At 31.5% G+C, this 26,848-nt stretch overlaps 1 protein-coding gene across 5 annotated transcripts in view; it reads right to left on the reverse strand.

The window, feature by feature from the left end:
• The window catches only part of LOC145246018 (enolase 4-like), a 772,121-nt gene that overhangs the window by 242,767 nt on the left and 502,506 nt on the right, over positions 1–26,848 (reverse strand). For all 5 annotated transcript variants that reach the window (XM_080107835.1, XM_080107834.1, XM_080107837.1 and 2 more), the window contains exons 10-11: positions 9,603–9,767; positions 2,644–2,772 (exon numbers count right to left, since the gene is read on the reverse strand). In XM_080107835.1, the coding sequence (XP_079963961.1) occupies positions 2,644–2,772; positions 9,603–9,767 (294 nt within the window). The remainder of the gene's footprint in view (positions 1–2,643; positions 2,773–9,602; positions 9,768–26,848) is intronic.

The following is a 26,848-nucleotide window of genomic DNA, read 5'->3' on the forward strand; positions in this document are numbered from 1 at the left end:
TATATATGAATAATCAAATATTCAGATGGCATGATATATATATGAATAATCAAATATTCAGATGGCATGATATATATATGAATAATCAAATATTGAGATGGCATGATATATATATGAATAATCAAATATTGAGATGGCATGATATATATATATATATGTATATATATATATATATATATATATATATATATATATACATATATATATACATATATATGAACATATATTTAGAGGGCATAGTATATAATATGAATGAACAAATATTCAGCTTGCATGATATATATATATATATATAATTAAATATTCAGATCGAATGATATATATATATGAATACATAAATATTCAGATTGAATGATATATATATATATATATATATATATATGAATGAACAAATATTCAGAACTCATTATATATATACGAATAATCAAATATTTAGTTGGAATGATATATATATATATATATACATATATATATATATATATATATATATATATATATGAATAATCAAATATTCAGATGGAATGATATATATATATATGAATGAACAAATATTCAGATGGAATGATATATATATATGAATAAACAAATATTCAGATGGAATGATATATATATATATGAATGAACAAATATTCAGAACTAATTATATATATATATATATACGAATAATCAAATATTCAGTTGGAATGATATATATATATATGAATAATCAAATATTCAGTTGGAATGATATATATATATATATATATATATATTAATATTTAAATATTCAGATGGCATTGTATATAAATATATGAATGATAAAATATTCAGATGGCATCGTATATATATGAATAATCAAATATTTAGATGGAATGATATATATATGAATAATAAAATATTCAGATGGCGTGACATATATATATGAATAATGAAATATTCTGATGGAATGATATATATATTAATAATGAAATAGTCAGATGGAATGATATATATATAGATGATCAAATATTCAGATGGCGTGAAATATATATATGAATAATCAAATATTTAGATGGCATGATATATTTATGAATAATCAAATATTCAGATTGAATGATATATATATGAATAATCAAATATTCAGATGGAATGATATATATATATGAATAATCAAATATTCAGATAGAATGATATATATATGAATAAACAAATATTCAGATTGAATGATATATATTTATATATATATATATATATATATATATATATATATATATATATATATATATATATATATATATATGATTAATCAAGTATTCAAATTTCATGGTATATATATAAATTAACAAATATTAAGCTGGAATGATACATATATGAATGAATATATATTTAGAGGGCATGGTATGTATATGAATGAACGAATATTCAGTTGGCATGATATATATATATGAATAATCAAATATTCAGATGGCATGATATATATATATATATATATATATATATATATATATATATATATATATATATATATATATATATATGAATGAACAAATATTCAGATGGCATGATATATACATGAATGAATAAATATTCAGATGGTATGATTTATATATGAATAATCAAATATTCTGATAGTATGATATATATATGAATAATCAAATATTCTGATGGTATGATATATATATATATATATATATATATATATATATATATATATATATATATATATATATATATATGAATGAACAAATATTCAGATGGTATGATATATATATGAATAATCGAATATTTAGATTGTATGATATATATATGAATGAGCAAATATTTAGATGGTATGATATATATATGAATGAACACATATTCAGATGGTATGATATATATATGAATAATCAAATATTCAGATGGTATGATATATATGTGAATGAACAAATATTCAGATGGTATGATATATATATATATATATATATATATGAATGAACAAATATTCAGATGGTATGATATATATATATATATATATGAATGAACAAATATTAAGCTTGCATGATATATATATATGAATGGACAAATATTCAGATGGCATGATATATATATATGTGTGTGTGTGTGGTGTGTGTGTGTGTGTGTGTGTGTGTGCGTGTGTGAACATATATTTAGAGGGCATTGTATATAATATGAATGAACAAATATTCAGCTGGCATGATATATATATGAATAATTACATATTCGGATCGAATTATATATATACATATGAATGAACAAATATTCAGAACTCATTATATATATACAAATAATCAAATATTCAGTTGGAAATATATATATATATATATATCCAAAAGCCCATAGATTACTGAAAGCATGTCCTATGGTCTGATGAGACGAAATTTAATTTGTTTGGTTCTGATGGTCTTAAAAAATAAACTTCATGATTGTAATTATGATTATGTATGCAAACAAATGTTATATAAACCAGTTACGGAAATTTAGTGCAGAATATATTTTTTTTTATATATAATTATCTTTTAATAATTTAATCAAATTCTTTTTTATCAAATAATTTTAATAGACTAATATAATGTACGGTTTAGAAAATTTCATTAGTAAAAAAAAAGCTTTTGCACAAAAGAAATTGATAAGTTGATTTTGTTACTGAATATTCAAAAGACAAACAAATGATAATTTCCACATAACCTTTTTGCGTAGAGGGTCAATAAGGGCAACAATGGAAGGATATGTTTTCAGTAAATCCACCCAGAATTCAGTTGTATCTTCAAAATTTTTTGAGGTTGCTCCATTAACAAATTCGTAACGGCTTTTTTCCTATAAAACAACAAGCACCACACATTTCAATTAAACAGCTAAAAAAATTTTATGACATTTTTTTAAGAGATGCCGGATTCTTTTGATTTAGGTGCTGGTACAGCTTTTGAACCAGACAAAACGGACCTTGGCATCTTTCAGAAAATGTTGAAGCATTTATCAAATCAGAAGATTCGAGAAGCAGACGATAATTTTACGTAATGCAAAAAAAAACTAAAAAGCTTGTACAGCTTTTGAACTGAACAAAACCAAACTTTTTTTTAACCCTAAATCAACCCTAACCTTAATCCTAACCCTAATCCTAACCTTATCCTAAAGTAACTTTAATATAGTCGAGTTTTGTCTAGTTTAGAAGCTGTAGAAGCACACTTTTTTTATATATATTAAAAATCAGTAAAAACTATTTTATTGATTGTAGTTCTTTACAATTTTTAGTTTATTCATAAAATCACAATTTATAACAAAAAAACTTTCCCATGTAAAAAATAATTTATTTCATCGATTTTTTTTTGTCAAAAAAGAAATTGTCATAAAAAATAAACATACGGTGAATGTTTTTCTTTTATTTTTTCTATTGAAAAGTTGCCTTGATTTTGATGCAGGTTTGTTTTATTTTAGCATTTTATAGCTGGTTTTGCATTGCCATAAGTCATGTTTGTCTGGTTTAAAAGCTCTACTAGTACCAAGATGCCGACAACAATTAAATAATATAGCTTCCTTTGTTATAATATATGTCAAAACTTAAATTTATGTTAAATCAGTATAAAAGGCACGCCCTGTTCATGCAGAGAGCGACTTTCATTCCATATAATTAAGTGTTTAGAATATAAAAAAATACATTTTAAGGAGTAAACAACAAAATCTATCAGTGATAATCTATCATCATCAAAAAAAAATATTATTATAAAAAAAACTTAGGCTCCTACATTAATTAATGAATATGAGTCATATCTAAATGACGACGTGTGATTTGCAGTGTTTTTTGTTGTATTTCATATGTATTCATATTTCACATTTTGTACCGAGTCCTTGACATTAATCAACGTATTATGTCAGTGATCTTTCTTGAGTTATATCTAAGTGTTCTCTAGGCATCTCCAAACAGTTGTGTAGAACGTCATCATCGTGCGCATTAACGAGTGACGTCATCATTTCGTGTATTTACTATAGTCTGGGTACATTTCTATAGAAGAATATTTACGCAGAAATTTATGAATAAATAAAATGTACAATAAACAAATGGAAAAAAAAAAACAATATAAAACTTACCTTTTGTGAAACAAATAAATTTTTGATAACGAACTACACAGACGATAAAATTAATTTTAATCTGTTCTGTTGATACATGCATGTATCTAAAGATGCTGCTTACAGACCTCCGTACTTTTTGGAAAAAAAGGCACAAATTTTGAATATCACTTGTTTCATTATCTTTGCATGCGGATTCCCATTAATGAAAACAACACGTACACTTAGTTTACTGGCATCTTATTTTATTCTCGCGCCATTCTCTGCAATACAAGTCTGTCACTGCCAAGGGATGTTACTCTAGCGGTGTAACCTGAGATTAGTTTCTCATGCAACATCTTCCCCCTTTTAAGAACAACAACAAAGAAAAAAGATCCACTAACAAAAACACAAAATAACTAAAATACAAAAACAAAACAATGCTTTGTCCTTGCGACCTAGGCCTTCACTGGGCTGACTACCCTCTGGCCTAACAGGGATTATTCTGCCCTTTTCACTTGGACTCAATTAGTTTGTATAGTCTTTGAATCTAGCCGGATTCCTTACTAGTCTCCCTGAATGTGTCATCCTCATTCCTTCAGTATTTTGCTTTGGTGGGGATGGTGTCGCCGGCCTCATTCCTTCTCTTCTATTACTTTCGAGCCGAGGTGTTTGCGAATTACAAACCCCTTCTGTACTTGGCAGTTCAGTTATTGGTGCCTCCTCGCTAGGCCTTTGGTATGACTGAGGGATCAATGATGGTGATGGGAGTGGTCTTGCTGTTTTTTTTAAATCCATTCTATTATGTCGGAGCAACTCCCCATCAACTTTGACATGGTATGACCTCTCATCCAGTCTCTGCCACATAACTGCCTTCTTCCACTCTGTGTGGTTTAATATGTACCACATCTCCATGTTGCACTGGCTGAAGTGGTTTTACTTTCCGGTTGAAATAATGCTTTTCTTTCTGCTGTCCCACTTAACTGTTTTTCTTAGATTTTTGTGTAGTTCTGGTTTGAGTAGGTCCTCTCTGGTTGGAAGAAGTGTCTTTGTTCTTCTTGACATTAGCTTCTGTGCAGGTGATAAGTGACCCTTGGCTGGCGTATTCCTGTGATCCAGCATCGCTAGGTGTGGATCAGCCTTATCTTCCATTGATTTCCGGAAAAGGTTCTTTGCCATCTTTACAGCAGATTCTACTTTTCCATTTGCCTCGTAAGGACTGACGGGTGTATGTGCAAAATACCACTTTCTTGCAAAGATGGAGAATTCTTGACTACTAAACTGTGGTCCATTATCAGTGACCACCTGATCTGGTATCCCATGTCGTGCAAAATGGTGCTTAAACTTAGTGATCACCGTTCTAGCTTGTGTAGTCGGGAGATGGTCAATTTCCCAGAAATTACTCATATAATCAACGGTGCAGAGATAGTCCCTATCTGCAAAGCTAAAGAGATCTACTCTTACTTTTGCCCAGGGTCTCTCCGGAATTTCATGAACCATTAACGGCTCTGCAGGATTGGCTACCTCATATTTCCTGCACGTTGGGCATTTTGAGACAAAGTCTCTGATGTCACTATTCATATTTGGCCAGTATAAGCATTCTCTTGCTCTTCTGCAGCATCCTTCGACTCCTAGGTGTGTGGATTGCAATTTTTCTTTTAACACTGTTCGCTGTGTTATTGGTACTACTACTCGGTTTCCTCTGAATATTAATCCATCTTGTACCGTCATTTCATTCCGCATGCTGAAATATGCTCTCACCTCTGGGTCAAGATGTACTTTGTCTTCTGGTCATCCTTCCACAATTACTTGCTGTAACATCTGCATACATCTGTTTTCTTTTGTGGCTGAGCGCAATTCAAGCAACCTTCCCTCTGTCACTGGAATATATTCTGTTTCCTGGACATTATCATCATCATCGATACATTCATTGCTCACTCCATGAATGTATGCCCTTGATAATGTGTCTGCTAGGAACATATTCTTACCAGGATGGTATAGAACAATCACATTGTAAACTTGCAACCACATTACCATATTTTGCAGTCGCTTTGGCCATTTCCCCAATTCCTTTTTCATTATTGCTTCTAATGGTTTATGATCAGTCAGTACTGTAACCTGTTGACCAAATGTGTATTGGTGAAACCGTTCACAGGCATAAACCACTGCCAATAGTTCTTTCTCAATCTGTGCATATCGGGTTTCTGTGTCTGTAAGTGCTCGGCTAATATATGCTAAGGCTTGACCTTCTTGTAGAAATGAAGCCCCCATTCCTTTCTCACTTGCATCACATTGAACGAACAATGGTTTGTTGGGGTCATAGTATCTCAATACTGGTGCTTCACTCACCAACTTTTTGATTTTCTCAAAAGCTTCTTCATGGATCTGAGACCACGTCCATGGCACATCCGCCTTTGTTAAGTTGCAAATTGGAGCCATCATGTCAGAGATGTGGGGCAGAAACTTTGCCAAATAATTCACGAATCCTTCCAATCGTTGCACTCCCTTAATGTCTGTTGGCCATGGCATATCTTTTATGGCTTTTATTTTCTCAGGATCTGGAAGTAAACCCTTACTGGTTATCCTGTGACCCAGGAATGATACAGATGTTTGCCATAAATTCATTTTCTCAGCATTCAATCACATCCCACGATCACATCTTTGCAACAGCCTTCTGAGTTTTCTATCATGGTCCTCTGTTGCTTCTTCCATTGTTTTACCAATCCCGACCACCAGAAGATCGTCTGTTTTGTTGATGATTCCTTTCAAATCGGCCATATTATTATATAGTTCTCTTTGAAATATTTCCGGGGCTGGAGTAATTCCAAATGGTAAAACCTTCCATCGAAACCGACCATATGGAGTGGCAAAAGTGGTCAAGCGACTGCTGGCTTCATCTAACTTCAGGTGCCAAAATCCATCTCTTAGATCAAGAGTTGAGAAAACTTTGCTAACAGCAAGTTCTGGGAGGAGATCGTCCAGTACCGCTAACTGTAAATACTCCCGTTTAAGAGCCTTATTTAATGGTCTGGGGTCAATACATATCCATAACTTTCCATTTTTTTTTTATTACCAGTGATAAGGCACTTACCCATGGTGTTGGCTCGTTCACTGGTTCAAATTCTTTTCTTTTTGACCGTCTTTCTAATTCAGCTTTCACTTTTACCTTGATAGCCACTGGTATTCTTCGAGCCGCTGCAACATGTGGTGTTACATTGGAGTTCACCCCCAGATAAACCTCTCCAGGTAACATACCCAATTCTTCCTGGAATACATCCTGAAATTCGGATATGATACTCTAAGGGTGCTGGCTGCTGTCTTTTTGAGATACGTTTGCAACCCTCTTAAATTTGTCATTGTTCACACTAATGAGTGCCATTTGCTGGATGGCATTCGCTCCAAGTAGTGGATGGAAGTCTTCCTTTACAATGACAAACTTCACTGCATACTTGAGTCCGGTTTTTGGGTTTATAATTTTTATCCGACGTTCTCCTAACGGTTTCATTTGTGACCCGTTCCACATGACAAGGGTCTTATTGGACTGCTCAAGTGTTTTTCCCGCCACATGTTTCTTGTTCAGGAGGTTCACTGAGGCTCCACTATCTAGCTGAAAAACAACCAGCTTTCCTTTGACCATCGTTTCTGCCTTTATCACTTCAGGTCTGATGGAATTGATTCCTTCTTTCGTGGTCACACTGTCCACGTGTCCATAGTCTGAACCATCACTACTGCTATCGCTATCATCTTGTTTTCCAACAAACCGAATATTCTTTTCTTGATTTACATCTTTTTGCAAAGTGGTGCTTTCCATTGCATTTGAAACACGTCTTCCCAAAAGCTGAACAAAACGCCCTACACCCTCTATTACTTTCTGTGGTTGTTGGCTTTCCTTTAGGTTTCAAGTCCACTCTGTTAACTGCCTCGGGTCTCAGAATTCTAGACTGTAGTGCTGCATTTTCCGATAGTTTGCATATGTCTATGCATCTCTGTAAGTCCAATTGTCTCATTTTAAGCAGTTCCGCTTGCGTGTGGGGGTTGTGTACTCCAAGAATTATCTGATCTCGTAGTATGGAAGAGACGCAATTCTCACAGAAATTGCATGTCTTTATCAACGTACGGAGTACCGTGATAAATGCTTCCACTGTTTCACCTTCTCCCTGTTTTCTTGTGTGGAAGATATATCGTTCGTATATCTCATTAATTTCTCCAATGGCATCCTTATCGAACGCTTGGAGAATTTCATTGGGTGTTCTCTCTTCTTCCGGAGTCTGAAATTGAAACCCATAATATACTTTTAACGCTTTGTCTCCAAGTGTATGTAGCAACATCGCCGTTTGGTATGGTACTGGCTGTCTCGCTAGATACATGATGATAGCATAGTTATTCCATCTTAATTTAATCAGCTTCCAGTTCGCTGACAGATTATTTTCCATACACAGGGGTTGTGGGGGTCGTATCCCCACCACTGGTCTATTTATCTCTTCCATGTTAAGTTCGGACACTTTTTTTTTTTTTCTCAATACAATCTTGTGTTTTATGGCTAATTAAATTGGTTTAAACTTCTTTTTCCATATTATTTAAACGCAAATAGATCACAATGACCAGATAAAGCAAAACAGACTTTGTGTGTGTGTGTGTGTGTGTGTGTGTGTGTGTGTGTGTGTGTGTGTGTGTGTGTGTGTGTGTGCGCGCAATGTAACACAATAAATCAAACATTAGTTATCTTTGTTTATTTTTCTTACAATACATTTTCCATTTTGTATTCTTCCTTGGAATCTGTTCATCTGATCGCTGCCAACATGTTTCATTATCTTTGCATGCGGATTCCCATTAATGAAAACAACACAACACGTACACTTAGTTTACTGGCATCTTATTTTATTCTCGCGCCATTCTCTGCAATACAAGTCCGTCACCACCAAGGGACGTTACTCTACCTGAGATTAGTTCCTCATGCAACATCACTCTCTGTCATTTTAAATCAAATCCGAACAAATTTTTTTAGTCGATTTTGCTTTTGCAATTTTTATTATCTCAAGAGTCATATATTCTATTATATGACTCTATTTTTTTATTATTGGAAACCTGTTATATAAAAAAATGTTTAAACTTTAAATTGTGTAATATTTGAAATTAATATCATTTAAACCTTTTTAAAAATAATTATTTTTTAGAATTCTGTTTTTTTTTGTTTTGTTGTAATTCAAATAAATATATTACCGAGACAAAAATATCAAGAAAAAGTGTCTATTTTCTTTTTTAACATAATAATATTGATTTTATTTACAACTTTATGGTAAGTGAAAAAAAATTAGGGGATTTTGGAGGTACCTAGAGTTCTCCTTTTGATTATTCTGGCTAACAAAAAGAATATGTTCTCCTGCCAACTCTTTTCCATTTATGGTGTTGCTGATATGTTGCAATGTCATCTTCATCAAACTTTGCACACAAATAAACACATTGTTATTCATAAGGAGGATCAACAAAAGTAGGAGGAAAAGGTTCCTTAAATTGTTTAATAAATATTAATGAACGTTAAGAAGAGAAATGTGTAATGAAGTGATGATTTGTTCAATATTTAATTCGAAAAGCTGCCAACTTACAAAGTCGACAAGTTGGTGTGAAGCAGCGTTAATGGCGATACAAAAATCTGTTCCTGGTATAAAATCAGCAGCTTCAATGGCTTTGATGATCAAATCCAAAACTTGTTCGGCTTTATCAAATGGGGCACTCATGCTGCCAGTCTCACTCACATTGTTTATACAATGCTGAAAAAAAAATGACAGAAGAGAATAGAGATCTTTGTAAATAAACAATCGGATAGGCAAAAATCCTAATCAAAGTCTACATTTCTTAATTAGGATGTAAACCAAATTAAATACCACGCATGGAATCATTGATAAAATTCACATATCTTTCTGCAAAACAACAATATTAAGTGTAAATAAATTTCCGTCTCTACTTAACTTGTCCACCAAGTTTCAGTCATGAAATTTCAACAGTTTTTGTCTCATTGCCATTTAATAATATAGTGATCGTTTGATTAGTAGGATGTGTTCTCCAGAATGGGTTTTATACTTACCAGACCTTGACGTCTATCAAAAATTCCTGGAGTATTCAAGGCAATCAGTGTATCAACATGTACTTGCAATGCAGACCATTGACATTTGCAATGCATACCATTGACATTTGCAATGCATACCATTGAAATGATAATAAAACAACTGTTGATAAACAAAAGATTCATTTGCACCAAATATAGTTGGCTTGCAGAAAGGATTACGAATTTTATTAAAGATTTCATGGGTGGCATTTGAGTCACCTTGTACTTACATCCTAATTAAGAAATATAAACTTTAATTAGAATTTTTGTGTGCAGAATATTCAATAAATCCGTCAGACAAAATTACGAACAACAAAAATCTTATAACTTCTCAATTGCATTAAAAAAAAAATCTGGCAATCCTTGAACGAATTGCTAAAATCAAGATGATTATAAAACGTAATTTGATTTCATAAGTAATTTTCGTTGGTAGATATTTTCAGTCTACAATCTTACACCTTCATCGGGTAAGTGATCTCTCGATATTTGATCCTCCTTTCAGGTCTAACATTTCAATCCACATTCCTCATATACATCACTCATCTGATACACTCACAAAGAAATCTAATATCAAATACAAGTATTTTGATAAACGGGTTGGATTTGCTATTATCTCTTAAATTTCTTTCATCTTGATTTAAACTTATTCAGTTATTTCAATCAATAAGAAATTGATTAGTAGTAATATTAATAGCACTATTATTATTATTATTATTATTATTATTATTATTATTAATAATATTATTATTATCATTAGTAGTAGTAGTAGTAGTAGTAACAACAAAAAGGAAAACATCCTTGTTTACTTATGAAACATTGAAACATTGCTTTATAACTCGGCAGAGATCAGAAAAAAGATAACGGATAAAAGCAAGCCTTACCTGAGGTGATGAATTTCAGTCTTCTTTTGTATGGATTGTGAAAAATATGCCTATTTCTCGCATCTCTGAGAGTCTGGTAGTTTTTTTTGAAGTGTTAAATTGCTTTTCTTCGGAGAAGCTAGTATAAGGGAGCAGAAACCATTTATTTATGGTATCTGGAAGATTAAAACTTCATTAACGGAGCCGAACTATTTTAGTTCTAGGGAAGACGATATTCGTCTAAAAAAATTCCTATCACAATAGGAATAAATTCTTGGTTAAAGGGGGGGGGAAGGAAATGGAGCTCCAAGCATGGTTGACCTTGAGGCAGCCCCCTTTAGGGAGATACTTAATTTAGCATCTTTCCCCTAGCAGGGTTTTTTTTGCAAAGAGAGCGAAAATGTCTGTAAGTTTTAAAAAGTTTCCTAGAGGTCCAATGAAAAGCTTGAAAAGAAAACATGGCATTCAGTATTCACCGCCTCCCTGGTACAATTTTCAACAACACAAAAAAATCTTTTGTTTGCTCATAATTAAAGAATTTAAAAACCAAATACATTAGAACCCTGGAATACGGCATTAAAAATTAGTAACAAAATACAGTACTATATATAATATACATGATTATAATCTGGTGTTGAAACGATTACTCGGAATCGGAAAAATTGGAACATTTTGGAGTATCAGAATCGGAATCAGAAAAAAATATAGCCTAATTTTCTCCAAACCGATTCTTTTAATTTTCTTTACAATAAAAAAAATGAAACAAGCACAAATTGTTTTTTTATTAGAAGTTGTTCATTTACAACATAAGACTGAGCAGGGCCACAGATTGAGTTATAAATCTCATTTACAGATTGAGCATGGACTTTATTTTATTTTATTTATTGATCATTTATTGAGAGATAACTTGCTTACTCCCTTTATAAATTTTTCACATCTTTCGATAAATGTCGGTGCCCGGAAAACTCGTCCCGGGAAAACTCGTCTCCAGAAAACTCGACCCCGGAAAACTCGTCCCCTTTCGCTAGGTAGGAAAACTGGTCCCTTATTGAATAAATATCGATTGAAACACACATTTTATGATCGTTCTTGAAGGAGATATTGTTTTTTAAAATAGTCTATAGCCCCCCATAATATTTTTTAAAAATATTTTTACTTGTTTAATGTTGTTTTTGTTTTTTTGTTTTTTTTAAATAAAATCGATTTTCTAAGTGTCCGTTTTCTACCTAACTGGCTAAGTTCTTAATGGTTTCACTTATTTTAAAGCGTTTATTATGTTCATACAAAGTTAATTACAATTTTTTTTGTTCTTATTTTAACGATGTTTTTTGGAGTCATAAAAACAATAATAAAAACAAAACCAAAAAATTAAAAAACAGGGAGCAATTCGATTCTTCGTTACTTTTTTGTTTTGGTTTTTTAATTATGATAGTTTTTTTTTTGTTGTTATGTTTTTGTTTTCTCTCATACCAAATGCACTCATGCGTTATTTAAAATTATAATTTTATCAATTATCAACATTTATTGTCGTCTTGTCAAATTTTGCAAAAATTAACTAATAAATTAAAAGCGAAATATTTTGGTGGGCGCAAGAGATGCCGTGTGCTAACAATCTCTCGTTAACTCATTTTTAATTTTTATAATTTTTTCTTCAAAATTCTAAAATCAATCATTAAGAGAAAAAGTAATCACTAAATAAATTTATTAATCAATTTTATTGAAAACTCCGCTATCGTTTATCAAAAATCTTTTTAATTTCATTTTTTGTTGGTTGTTTTTCGGAGGGAGATATAGTTTTTACCCCCCCCCCCCCCTCTCTAAATTATATTTTAAAAAATATTAAAATTTATTATTTTCTTTTTAAAACCAAATCTCCCTCAGTAATTTCTTTAATTTTCTATTTTTTAGTGATTATCAAGACCCCTAAGATGTGATATACCGGACATTATTTCTCATTCTCACGTAACACTCGACATGTTTTTTGTTTGTTTTCTGTGTTTTTTTTTCTTTACCGAATAAACGATTCCAAATAAATTAAACAACATAGTCGGCGAGGTAGAAAAATCGATTTTACCCTTTTATAAACAACAGTAAATAAGTAAATTCTTTTTATATTAATATAAAAAAAAAATATGCGGTCTCGTTTATGAACATAATAAACGCTTTAAAATAAGTCAAACCACTAAGAACTTAGCCAGTTAGGTAGAAAACGGACACTTAGAAAATCGATTTTATTTAAAAAAACAAAAACAACATTAAACAAGTAAAAAATATTTTTTTTTAATATTATGGGGGCTATAGTCTATTTTAAAAAACAATATCTCCTTCAAGAACGATCATAAAATGTGTGTTTCAATCGATATTTATTCAATAAGGGACCAGTTTTCCTACCTAGCGAAAGGGGACGAGTTTTCCAGGGACGAGTTTTCCTGGGACGAGTTTTCCCGGGACGAGTTTTCCCCGGACGAGTTTTCCTAAATTCCAATGTTTTGCTTCTAAAACAAAACTAAATTTTTGATAAATGTCTGTGTGGCGTACCAGAAAGTATTTTTTCTAAAGAATAAAAATGAATAAAGTTTATTTTTACAAGAATCTTTATACATTTATCTAGCCAATAAACATAAAATTTTGTATGGAAAACCATGTTTATTATTTTTAAAGATGTAACTTACATCCAGAAAAAGAAAAACAATTCTCCATTTTTAGGCGATTACATCGAAACAACTTGAAAAATTTAGTAGTAAAAATTAAATAAAACACCAAACAATAAGTTTGGTATATAAATTGAACACAAAATGATCACACCTTACTGATCAAACAATGTTTTAAAGGCATGAAACCAACTTTATTTGTTTTAAATTTTGGGAATGTTAATATCCCAAATCAAACTTTAGTATAAAATATGTAATTGTTAAAAGTCATAAAAACCATGCTCCTTTCCTACTACTAACCCTAAGTTTGGGTGGCAATACGAAAAATATAGCAATCACATGTGGTTTTATGGTTTTGCTGATCGGACTTTGAATTAGTGGTAAAAATTATTTAACCGCTTAAAAAGTTAGAATGTACTGAAAATGGGACCATTTTACATTATATTTATATGCACAACTGAACCCCCAATCTAAATTTTGAAATAAAGTTTTAGTGTGCTCGGGCATAATTGCCTAAAAAAGTATAATCTCATATTTTGGGGTGTATTTTAAATGTAAATAAAATTTGTTTTTTTTTAGCTAACTTCTAAATATTTGCTCTTTATATATTCCTCTATGGTGGCCGGAAAACTCGTCCTGGGAAAACTCGTCTCCGGAAAACCCGTACCCGGAAAACTCGTACCCAAAAAACTCCCCCTTTTTACTAGGTAGGAAAACTGGTCCCTTATTGAATAAATATCGATTGAAAACACATTTTATTACCGTTCTTGAAGAAGATATTGTTTTTAAAAGAGACTATGCACCCCCATAATATTTTTTAAAATTATTTTTAATTCTTGCTTAAAAAAAATAAACTTGATCACAGAGTCAAGATACGAAAAACGAAACCAAATGTTACTGTAGCTGATGTGGTCAAGTGGAGGCACCATATGAAGGGGCTACAGCTGTAATGGTTTCCCACTAGTAAGAATTCTTTTTCTTCCATAGTGAAGATGTCTGTACTGACATACTGTCACGGGTAGGATGGGGTCTCATGCTGGTATAACGTTTCCGATGGGATGTTGCGTTCATACATGTGGAACAGTCTCTAATTAGTTCCTCTATGTCCTTGTTGATACCGACCCAGAACACTCCTGTTCGGTCCAGTTATCTCTATCCCATGGTGGGACGAATGTAGTTGTTGTAGGATGGCTGGTTTGAGTTAGAGAGGTGTAATGATTTTATTTTTAAGGAGTATCCCATCTCCTGGAGCTCAATTTCGTCCCTATAGTTCCAGAAAGCTTGTACATGAGAGTGGCAGTTGGATCGATTTGCTGGATATCCAGACATAACGGTGTTGCTAAGCTCTTTTAGTTCTGGGTCTTTGACTGTTTCTGCCTTGAGATCTTGTAGGTGAATTAGAGATGCATTGAGGTGTGTGTTAAGTAAGTGTATGTTGATGTCTACATCCCTGATTGGTTCCCCTGGGCTTGGTCATACTTGCCAGTCTGGTATTAGGATGGATTTTCCTGGATTGTACTTGACTGTGAAGTAATAGCCTTAGATTTTAAGTAACATTCTTGCTAACCTTGATGGTGCATTAGCTATTGATTTTTGAGGACTATTGATTCTAGTGGTGTGTGATCTGTTTGTATTGTCACTGCTTGGCCCCATACATAGTGATGGAATTTTTCCAATCCAAAAACCACTGCTAGCATTTTGCGTTGGAGTATCTTGTCTCTGGCCCTGGCAGGGTTTGCTTGCTAGAGCAACTAGCATTTCATTTTAGATTAGGGCTGCGCCTAGTCCAACTGATGATGCATCTACTCGTATATTGATTGGTGCTTTTGAGTCAAAATATTTAAGCACAATTGCTTTTCCTATTTCCTCTTTTATACTGTTAAATGTCATCTGTTCATGTTCTGTTCAGATGAACTGCATTTTTGTCAACAGAAGGTCTCGGGGTGGCTTGGTCAGCATTACCAGTTGTGGTGAAAATTTGTTTAAGTAATTTGCTTACCCAAGAAAGCTTGCTAGTTATTGTTCATCTTTTGGTGGTTTCATCTGGATGATCATCTCTATCTTCTTCCATCCCTTGATATGACATGACAAAAAAAAAAGAGATTTTTGGTATACAAACCACTAATTTGTCTGGGTTGAACTTGCAATTCTTAGACCGAGCTCTTTCTAGGAGTTCCTTAAGTGCTTTGTCATGATCGCTGCCATCCTCCTCAAATCCAACAATAATAGTAGCATCTGATATTGAGAGGACATTTTTGATGCCTCCAAAGGTTTCAAACATAGCTCGCTGAAATTTGTCTTGTGCATTCTTAACCCCCATTGGGAACTGCTTAAACATATGACATCCTTCAGGCTTAATGAATGTAGTTAGCTCTCTTGATTTTTTATCCAGTTTCATGTTTCAGTAGCCAGATTTCACATTGACTATTGACAATCATTTTGCTCCATGAAGTCTGGAGATGATTTCTTAAGATATTAGTGTAACAAAGTGCGGCTGCAACACCGCCTTATTTACATCCTTATGGTCCAGGCATAGTCTGTGAAGTGAATAGTATCAGTAAGTAAAGAATTGCCTTTTAGAAAGGTTTTATTAACTGTAAAATACACGTACGCTCTTGAAAGGATCGAGCGGGAAAATGAAACAGAGGGCGCTTTTATTATGAATGTCAATCCCAAGGGGAATAACTCTTAACAACAAATTAAATCATAACATTTTCCCCGTCCTAAAGTATTCAAGTAAGGGGTAATTAATTATAAAAAAATTTTTTTTTTTTTTTTTTTTTTTTTTTACAATCACATAAGAATCATTTTATTTACAAATAACATATGAACCCAAACTGCAGTTTTTTCAGTATTTAGTCACAAAATCCTTATATTTACTAGGGAATTGTCGAACTCGGGACGACCTCCGCACAGATTGGCAGGAATGCTGATTTTCAGTATTATTTTTTAGTGAAATCTGATTTTCTTCAAGATCAGACGATTGATTTTTGTCTTCCTCATGACCAATGTTTTCATTAGTAGAAGGTTCAAATAAAGTCTCTGAAGTAGTAAGATTATTATTAGAGTTTTCTTCATTTGATGAGTTTGGAGCTAAGTCTCGAACGTTGACAGTGGTTTCAGTACCAGAAGGTAGTTGAACATAAGCGTAGTGGGGGTTGACATCTATTAGGGTGGCAGGCGTTACAGGAGGGTCATGTTTACTTGTTTTAGTGTGGTTTCTAATATATATTGGGCCTGGTTTAACCCAAGAAGGAATTGAAATTCCGGAAGCAGATTTACGACTATATTTAAATAGTCTATCATGGGGAGTCATATTAGTGGCAGTACAAAGTAATGATCTAATTGAATGAAGTGCGTCCGGTAGTATGTCTTCCCAATAAGGTAGTTTCATTTGATTAGAATGTAATGTTGTTTGAATGGCCTTCCATAAGGTACCGTTGAGTTTTTCAATCTGTCCATTACCTTCAGGATGATATCTACTTGTTTTAGAAGTAGCAATTCCTTTTTTGTGTAAAAAATCCTTCATTTCTCTTGCTAAGAAATCAGAAGCACGGTCAGTATGTATCATGTCAGGCAAACCAAAAATTGAAAAGAGTTTGTTTAGACAGTGGATAATGGTTTTGCTTGTAATATCTCTGCAAGGAAAAGCGAAAGGAAAACGGGAATACTCATCAATTAGAGTAAGTAGATATTTGTTGCCATGTATAGAAGTAGGTAGAGGGCCTTTAAAATCAAGATTTAATCGTTGAAAAAGGTAATATGGCTTGAATGAGAGTCCCTCCATTGGTATTGGCGAATTTGGGTTTCAGTAATTGACAGGATGAGCAAGAGTCAGTAATATTCTTAATTTGATCCAAAGTAAAAGGGAGGTTCCTCGTTCTTATAAAATGGCTTAGTCTTGAAACACCAGGATGACATAATTGTTTATGTAAATCACGAAGATCTTGTAGATTGTAAGTAAGAGCAGAGATGCGAGAGAATGTGTCAGCAGCAATATTTTCAGGTCCAGGTCGATAAACTATAGTGAAATTGTATTGGGATAATTCTATACGCCAACGACATATTTTGTCATTCTTAATTTTTGATTTTCTTTTATTGTCGAATATGAAACTGATGCTCTTCTGATCTGTGATGACTTTAAAGTGCCTGCCGAGTAGAAAATGTCGCCACTTACGGAGAGCTTCTACAATAGCGGCTGCCTCTTTTTCTACTGCATGGTGCTTAATTTCGTTAGTATTGAGAGTTCTTGAAAAAAATGCAATAGGACGACCTTCTTGATTTAGTGTTGCAGCAATGCAATAGTTACTAGCGTCCGTTTCTACTTCAAATTCTTTATTTGGATCTACCGTTATTAAAGTGGCGTCTTTTAGATCATTTTTCAATGTTTGAAAAGATTTTAATACAGATGGAGGTAGTGGAAATTCTTTGTTTTGATTTAGTAATAAAATTTTATCAGAAAATTTTTTAATGAATTTGCAGTAATAGGAAAACATTCCAACTATTCTTTTTTGAGATTTAAGATTCAGCGGAGGTGGCATTTCGAGTAATGGTTTTAGTCTTTGATAATCGGGAGCTATTTGATTATTTTCTATGGTGTAGCCGAGTAGAGTAATAGAACTAGAAGAAATTATGCTTTTATTTTCATTTAAAGTGATGTTATATTGTTTAGCAATTTTGTAGAATTTTTGAAGATTGTAATCGTGTTCTTCTTGATTTTTTCCACATATAGTTACGTTATCAACATACACAAAGGTATCGGTTAGATTTTCTTTTTCTATAATATAGTCTATGCTCCTCTGGAAAGCACTTACTCCATTGGTGACGCCAAAAGGAAGACGAGTAAATTGAAAAAGTTTGCCACTTACTTCAAACGCAGTGAATTTACGATCAGCATGATTTATAGGTATTTGGTGATAAGCAGATTTTAGGTCGAGAGTAGAGAAGATGTTATATTGAGCGATGTCGTCTACCATCTTATTGATATTAGGCATTGGGTAAGCGTCTAGTTCCGTGAATCTATTAATGGTATCGCTGTAGTCGACTACCATTCTTTTCTTATGATTCTCATTCGAAGTTACAAGAACTTGCGCTCGCCACGGAGATATCGAAGGTTCAATTATGCCTTCTTTCAACATTCTAGCAGTCTCTTCTTTTATGAATTTGTTGGCGGCAAAAGTGTAACGTCGGGATTTTGTCGCAATAGGAGTAGTATGAGGAGAAAGATTAGAAAAGAGAGGAGGGGGTGGAACGTTTATGGTAGGAAAAAAATTATTTGTGTTTATAGCTCCAATTATAAGTTTGTCTCTAGGACCGTCGAATTTAAGTGTTACTTTTTTATATTTTTTTAAAATATATTTTCCGATTATTAAATCAATGAAAAGGTTTTCAATGATTTCAATTGTTATTCCAGAATGGGTTTTATCTTTCAGTATTAAATCCACGACAGCTTCGCCAGTTATTTTAGCATGTTGATCGGAAGCAGCCAGAGCTATAGTTTTGTTTTTAGGTATTGTGAAGAGTTTAAGTTTTTTAGCAGTATTTTCATTAATGAATGTTTTTACACTGCCGGAGTCCACCATAGCGTTCACGAAGTGCCCGTTAATTTGGCATTGAGTGAATGTGACATCTTTGGAGTTAGTTCCTAGTCAGGATAGAGAAGGTAAGGGGTAGTCAGAGTCGTCATAAAGAACAGCAGTATGAGTGTTAGAAATAGAAGATTTACACACTTTAGCCCAATGACCATTTTTTTTTGCATTTTTTACATTCGGCGTTTCGTGCAGGACATAAATATCGAGGATGACGTGATTTTCCACAGAAAAAACAAACCCCTTTTGGATGCATATTTTCTTTAGTCACAGCTATACGATTGTAGCCCGAAGGATTATTTGTAGCTGCTACAGTAAAGTTATTTGCGTAGCTTATCGAATGCTTTTCTGCTTGTTCAAGAGATCTGGCCGTGGCATATGTGTCTTGTAAAGTCAGGATGGGTTTTTCTAACAGTCGTTGTCGGATGGACGAAGAAGAAATTCCGCCGATGAAAGCTTCCCGAATGTATTGATTTTTGTTTTCTTCAGCAGAAACCGCTTCGAAGTTACATGTTTTGGCAAGCATTTCCAATTGATCCTTTCAAGAGCGTACGTGTATTTTACAGTTAATAAAATTGAAGTGAATAGTATCAGTAAGTAAAGAATTGCCTTTTAGAAAGGTTTTATTAACTGTAAAATACACGTACGCTCTTGAAAGGATCGAGCGGGAAAATGAAACAGAGGGCGCTTTTATTATGAATGTCAATCCCAAGGGGAATAACTCTTAACAACAAATTAAATCATAACAGTCTGATAGATCTGTTGGCTTTTGTGATGCATACATAAGAGTTGACCCAAGATGTCATTTTGTTATGGGAGTTATAATGCTAACAGCACTCCTATGCCAATCTTTCAAAGAAAGCATTTGGATGTCACGTTCACCATGTGTGCTCAGCTTATTTGGATGACCTACTCGAGGCCTGTTCTGAGTGAACCCTACTCTTTTAAAATGCTGGGTTATCTTAGCCACTGTGCTGCAGATCAGTTTCCAGGTGTTAACAATCTTCTTGTAGTCTTGGCCATCTTTATGTAGCGCAACAATATGCATTTTAAGATTCTCAGAGAGTTTATTGCCATGTGGTGCCATGTTGGATCTTTCAGTGACTGGTAAGAGAGAGTGTGAGAGCTGCACTACAAATTTGAATACACCTGCTCCCTATGAACACATGACATAGTTACACTAATGAGTCGCATGACATTTTGGAGGGGAAAAAAGCAGTACTCAATTTAGACATTTAGGGGTGTAGTTTTTTAGAATTGCCCTCACTTTTTAGGGGTATAGTTTCTTAGGAGTGTACTTACTTTTGTTGCCAGGGATTTAGTTTTTAATGGCTATATTTTGAGGGAGAAATAAATTAACTCTGTTATATATGCTGCAGACAGACTACTTTTCATTGTGTCAAAAAATCATTTTTTCAGTGCTGTCCTAATATATATATATATAGATATATAGAGAGATATACTTAAATATTTGAAGAAATGTGAGGGGTGTACTCACTTTTGTGATACACTGTGTATATATCTTCATTAAGATATGTATCTATGAGAAGGAAAAACTCTGATATAAAACAGTTGAAGCCAAAAGTGTGATTGGTTCTGCACAAAGCCACTATAAACAAAGCATCTGTGTAGTTTTTTTTTAGCAACTTAGCTATTGTGGATATGTTTAAATCGATGGGAGGGTCCATCATATATATATATATATATATATATATATATATATATATATATATATATATATATATATATATATAAACTGCGTCAATCGCTTTATTGCAGATGAGTAAAATATCAATATTTCACTAAATGTACGTAAAAAAAAATGAAAATTGTATCATCAAATGACTGTTTCAAGGTTAGTTATTTCCCAAAATTTTATCCCAATCCATGCGATATTCACGAAGTTATGACATTTTATTTATTATCAAGTAATTTGTACTGTCCATCGCTTTATTGCAAGTCTTTTAAAATGCCAAAAAAAGAGGCGATTAACGGTTATTGAAAAGGAAATGACTGTTGCTGGACTCACAGAAGGATTGTTCATCAAAGATTTAGCTATGGAGCTGGAAAGGAATCCAAGAACAACCCCAACACCAAATTCAGAAAGGATAAGGGCACCAGGAGAAACCTTTCACATCAGGATATTCTGAAAATTTGTAGGGAATTCAGAATCGAAACCAAAACCAAAACATAACAAAACATATTTTCATGATTTAAACTATGTCTACAAGTTATGTCTAAGAAAAGACTGAAGTTCATTTGTACTCAATATAGTTGGACTGTGGAAACTCAAACAGCACCAGTGCTTCTATTTTTGCAAGAGCTGGGATCGCTCCCAGATCCAGGCAAACCCGATGTAATGTGTTGAATGAGATGGCAAGGAACATTAAAACTCTATTGAGGAAACAACAGAGGGAAAAACGAATGATTTGGGCACAGAATGACATGAAAATAGATTTCCAACATGTCCTATTTACAGATGAGACCCGTGCAACTCTTGACGATCCGGATGAATTGGCCAAAGTTTGGAACTCGAATGAAACTCCAACCCCTTACAGAGTTCATCACAAACAAGGAGGTGGAGGCATCATGTTTTGTGATGGGAATCATTGGGGATAAGTTGGTTGGACTATTCTGACCAGCAATGAATACACAGCCTTTTTGGATAAACATTTGTCACCATAGCTAGACGACCTCAGATGATTTTTATGCATGACAATGCACCATCCCATTCTGTTAGGGCAACTACAGCCTTCCTTGAATCTATGGGCTTCTTTGGAGAAACCCCCATGAGCTGGCCACTGTGTTCTCCGGATTTTAACCTCATTGAACATCTCTGATCAATATTGAAAAGATGTGTTTATGAGGAAGGAGAGCAATTTACTTCAAATTATGCCATGTGGAGGAAAGTAGTTGATGTCGCCAAAACCATAACTCTTGTTCAGATCAAACAATTGACTTCTTCAATGGACAAAAGGTTGTTTAAAGTTATTTTTAAAAATGGTGGATTAATAATTTATTTGAGGCTTAACATCTAGGATGTGCTTTTGTTTATTATTCTTTAACAGAAAAATATCATAAAAAGTAAAGTTTTCATGATTAGACATTGTATTTTTGCCCTAATACAACATTTTAAAGAGACCTGCAATAAAACAATGGACAGTGTAATTTCCTTGTTAAAAAATAAAATGTCATAACTTTGTGAATATCGCATGAATTTAAATAAAATTTTGGGAAATAACTAACCTTAAAGCAGCCATTGGATTATACAATTTTTATTTTTTGTGACTAATATTTAGTGAAATATTGATATTTTACTAATCTGCAATTAAGTGATTGCCACAGTTTATATCTATATTTAGTGAAATATTGATATTTTACTAATCTGCAATAAAGTGATTGCCACAGTTTATATATATATTTAGTGAAATATTGATATTTTACTAATCTGCAATAAAGTGATTGCCACAGTTTATATCTATATTTAGTGAAATATTGATATTTTACTAATCTGCAATAAAGTGATTGACACAGTTTATATATATATTTAGTGAACTATTGATATTTTACTAATCTGCAATAAAGTGATTGCCACAGTTTATATATATATTGAGTGAAATATTGATATTTTACTAATCTGCAATAAAGTGATTGCCACAGTTTATATCTATATTTAGTGAAATATTGATATTTTACTAATCTGCAATAAAGTGATTGCCACAGTTTATATATATATTTAGTGAAATATTGATATTTTACTAATCTGCAATAAAGTGATTGCCACAGTTTATATCTATATTTAGTGAAATATTGATATTTTACTAATCTGCAATAAAGTGATTGCCACAGTTTATATATATATTTAGTGAAATATTGATATTTTACTAATCTGCAATAAAGTGATTGCCACAGTTTATATCTATATTTAGTGAAATATTGATATTTTACTAATCTGCAATAAAGTGATTGCCACAGTTTATATATATATTTAGTGAAATATTGATATTTTACTAATCTGCAATTAAGTGATTGCCACAGTTTATATCTATATTTAGTGAAATATTGATATTTTACTAATCTTCAATAAAGTGATTGCCACAGTTTATATCTATATTTAGTGAAATATTGATATTTTACTAATCTGCAATAAAGTGATTGCCACAGTTTATATCTATATTTAGTGAAATATTGATATTTTACTAATCTGCAATAAAGTGATTGCCACAGTTTATATCTATATTTAGTGAAATATTGATATTTTACTAATCTGCAATAAAGTGATTGCCACAGTTTATATCTATATTTAGTGAAATATTGATATTTTACTAATCTACAATAAAGTGATTGCCACAGTTTATATCTATATTTAGTGAAATATTGATATTTTACTAATCTGCAATAAAGTGATAGCCACAGTTTATATCTATATTTAGTGAAATATTGATATTTTACTAATCTGCAATAAAGTGATTGCCACAGTTTATATCTATATTTAGTGAAATATTGATATTTTACTAATCTGCAATAAAGTGATTGCCACAGTTTATATATATATATTTAGTGAAATATTGATATTTTACTAATCTGCAATAAAGTGATTGCCACAGTTTATATATACATTTAGTGAAATATTGATATTTTACTAATCTGCAATAAAGTGATTGCCACAGTTTATATCGATATTTAGTGAAATATTGATATTTTACTAATCTGCAATAAAGTGATTGCCACAGTTTATATCTATATTTAGTGAAATATTGATATTTTACTAATCTGTAATAAAGTGATTGCCACAGTTTATATCTATATTTAGTGAAATATTGATATTTTACTAATCTGCAATAAAGTGATTGCCACAGTTTATATCTATATTTAGTGAAATATTGATATTTTACTAATCTGCAATAAAGTGATTGCCACAGTTTATATCTATATTTAGTGAAATATTGATATTTTACTAATCTGCAATAAAGTGATTGCCACAGTTTATATCTATATTTAGTGAAATATTGATATTTTACTAATCTGCAATAAAGTGATTGCCACAGTTTATATATATATTTAGTGAAATATTGATATTTTACTAATCTGCAATAAAGTGATTGCCACAGTTTATATATACATTTAGTGAAATATTGATATTTTACTAATCTGCAATAAAGTGATTGCCACAGTTTATATCGATATTTAGTGAAATATTGATATTTTACTAATCTGCAATAAAGTGATTGCCACAGTTTATATCTATATTTAGTGAAATATTGATATTTTACTAATCTGTAATAAAGTGATTGCCACAGTTTATATCTATATTTAGTGAAATATTGATATTTTACTAATCTGCAATAAAGTGATTGCCACAGTTTATATCTATATTTAGTGAAATATTGATATTTTACTAATCTGCAATAAAGTGATTGCCACAGTTTATATCTATATTTAGTGAAATATTGATATTTTACTAATCTGCAATAAAGCGATTGCCACAGTTTATATGTATATTTAGTGAAATATTGATATTTTACTAATCTGCAATAAAGTGATTGCCACAGTTTATATCTATATTTAGTGAAATATTGATATTTTACTAATCTGCAATAAAGTGATTGCCACAGTTTATATCTATATTTAGTGAAATATTGATATTTTACTACTCTGCAATAAAGTGATTGCCACAGTTTATATCTATATTTAGTGAAATATTGATTGCCACAGTTTATATCTATATTTAGTGAAATATTGATATTTTACTAATCTGCAATAAAGTGATTGCCACAGTTTATATCTATATTTAGTGAAATATTGATATTTTACTAATTTGCAATAAAGTGATTGCCACAGTTTATATCTATATTTAGTGAAATATTGATATTTTACTAATCTGCAATAAAGTGATTGCCACAGTTTATATCTATATTTAGTGAAATATTGATATTTTACTAATCTGCAATAAAGTGATTGCCACAGTTTATATCTATATTTAGTGAAATATTGATATTTTACTAATCTGCAATAAAGTGATTGCCACAGTTTATATCTATATTTAGTGAAATATTGATATTTTACTAATCTGCAATAAAGTGATTGCCACAGTTTATATCTATATTTAGTGAAATATTGATATTTTACTAATCTGCAATAAAGTGATTGCCACAGTTTATATCTATATTTAGTGAAATATTGATATTTTACTAATCTGCAATTAAGTGATTGCCACAGTTTATATATATATTTAGTGAAATATTGATATTTTACTAATCTGCAATAAAGTGATTGCCACAGTTTATATCTATATTTAGTAAAATATTGATATTTTACTAATCTGCAATAAAGTGATTGCCACAGTTTATATCTATATTTAGTGAAATATTGATATTTTACTAATTTGCAATAAAGTGATTGCCACAGTTTATATCTATATTTAGTGAAATATTGATATTTTACTAATCTGCAATAAAGTGATTGCCACAGTTTATATCTATATTTAGTGAAATATTGATATTTTACTAATCTGCAATAAAGTGATTGCCACAGTTTATATATATATTTAGTGAAATATTGATATTTTACTAATCTGCAATAAAGTGATTGCCACAGTTTATATATATATTTAGTGAAATATTGATATTTTACTAATCTGCAATAAAGTGATTGCCACAGTGTATATCGATATTTAGTGAAATATTGATATTTTACTAATCTGCAATAAAGTGATTGCCACAGTTTATATCTATATTTAGTGAAATATTGATATTTTACTAATCTGTAATAAAGTGATTGCCACAGTTTATATCTATATTTAGTGAAATATTGATATTTTACTAATCTGCAATAAAGTGATTGCCACAGTTTATATCTATATTTAGTGAAATATTGATATTTTACTAATCTGCAATAAAGTGATTGCCACAGTTTTTATCTATATTTAGTGAAATATTGATATTTTACTAATCTGCAATAAAGTGATTGCCACAGTTTATATATATATTTAGTGAAATATTGATATTTTACTAATCTGCAATAAAGTGATTGCCACAGTTTATATCTATATTTAGTGAAATATTGATATTTTACTAATCTGCAATAAAGTGATTGCCACAGTTTATATCTATATTTAGTGAAATATTGATATTTTACTAATCTTCAACAAAGTGATTGCCACAGTTTATATCTATATTTAGTGAAATATTGATATTTTACTAATCTGCAATAAAGTGATTGCCACAGTTTATATCTATATTTAGTGAAATATTGATATTTTACTAATCTGCAATAAAGTGATTGCCACAGTTTATATATATATTTAGTGAAATATTGATATTTTACTAATCTGCAATAAAGTGATTGCCACAGTTTATATCTATATTTAGTGAAATATTGATATTTTACTAATCTGCAATAAAGTGATTGCCACAGTTTATATCTATATTTAGTGAAATATTGATATTTTACTAATCTGCAATAAAGTGATTGCCACAGTTTATATCTATATTTAGTGAAATATTGATATTTTACTAATCTACAATAAAGTGATTGCCACAGTTTATATCTATATTTAGTGAAATATTGATATTTTACTAATCTGCAATAAAGTGATTGCCACAGTTTATATCTATATTTAGTGAAATATTGATATTTTACTAATCT

Source organism: Euprymna scolopes, chromosome 23 (genome assembly GCF_053919585.1).
Source record: "Euprymna scolopes isolate OS-2025 chromosome 23, ASM5391958v1, whole genome shotgun sequence".
Taxonomy (NCBI): domain Eukaryota; kingdom Metazoa; phylum Mollusca; class Cephalopoda; order Sepiida; family Sepiolidae; genus Euprymna; species Euprymna scolopes.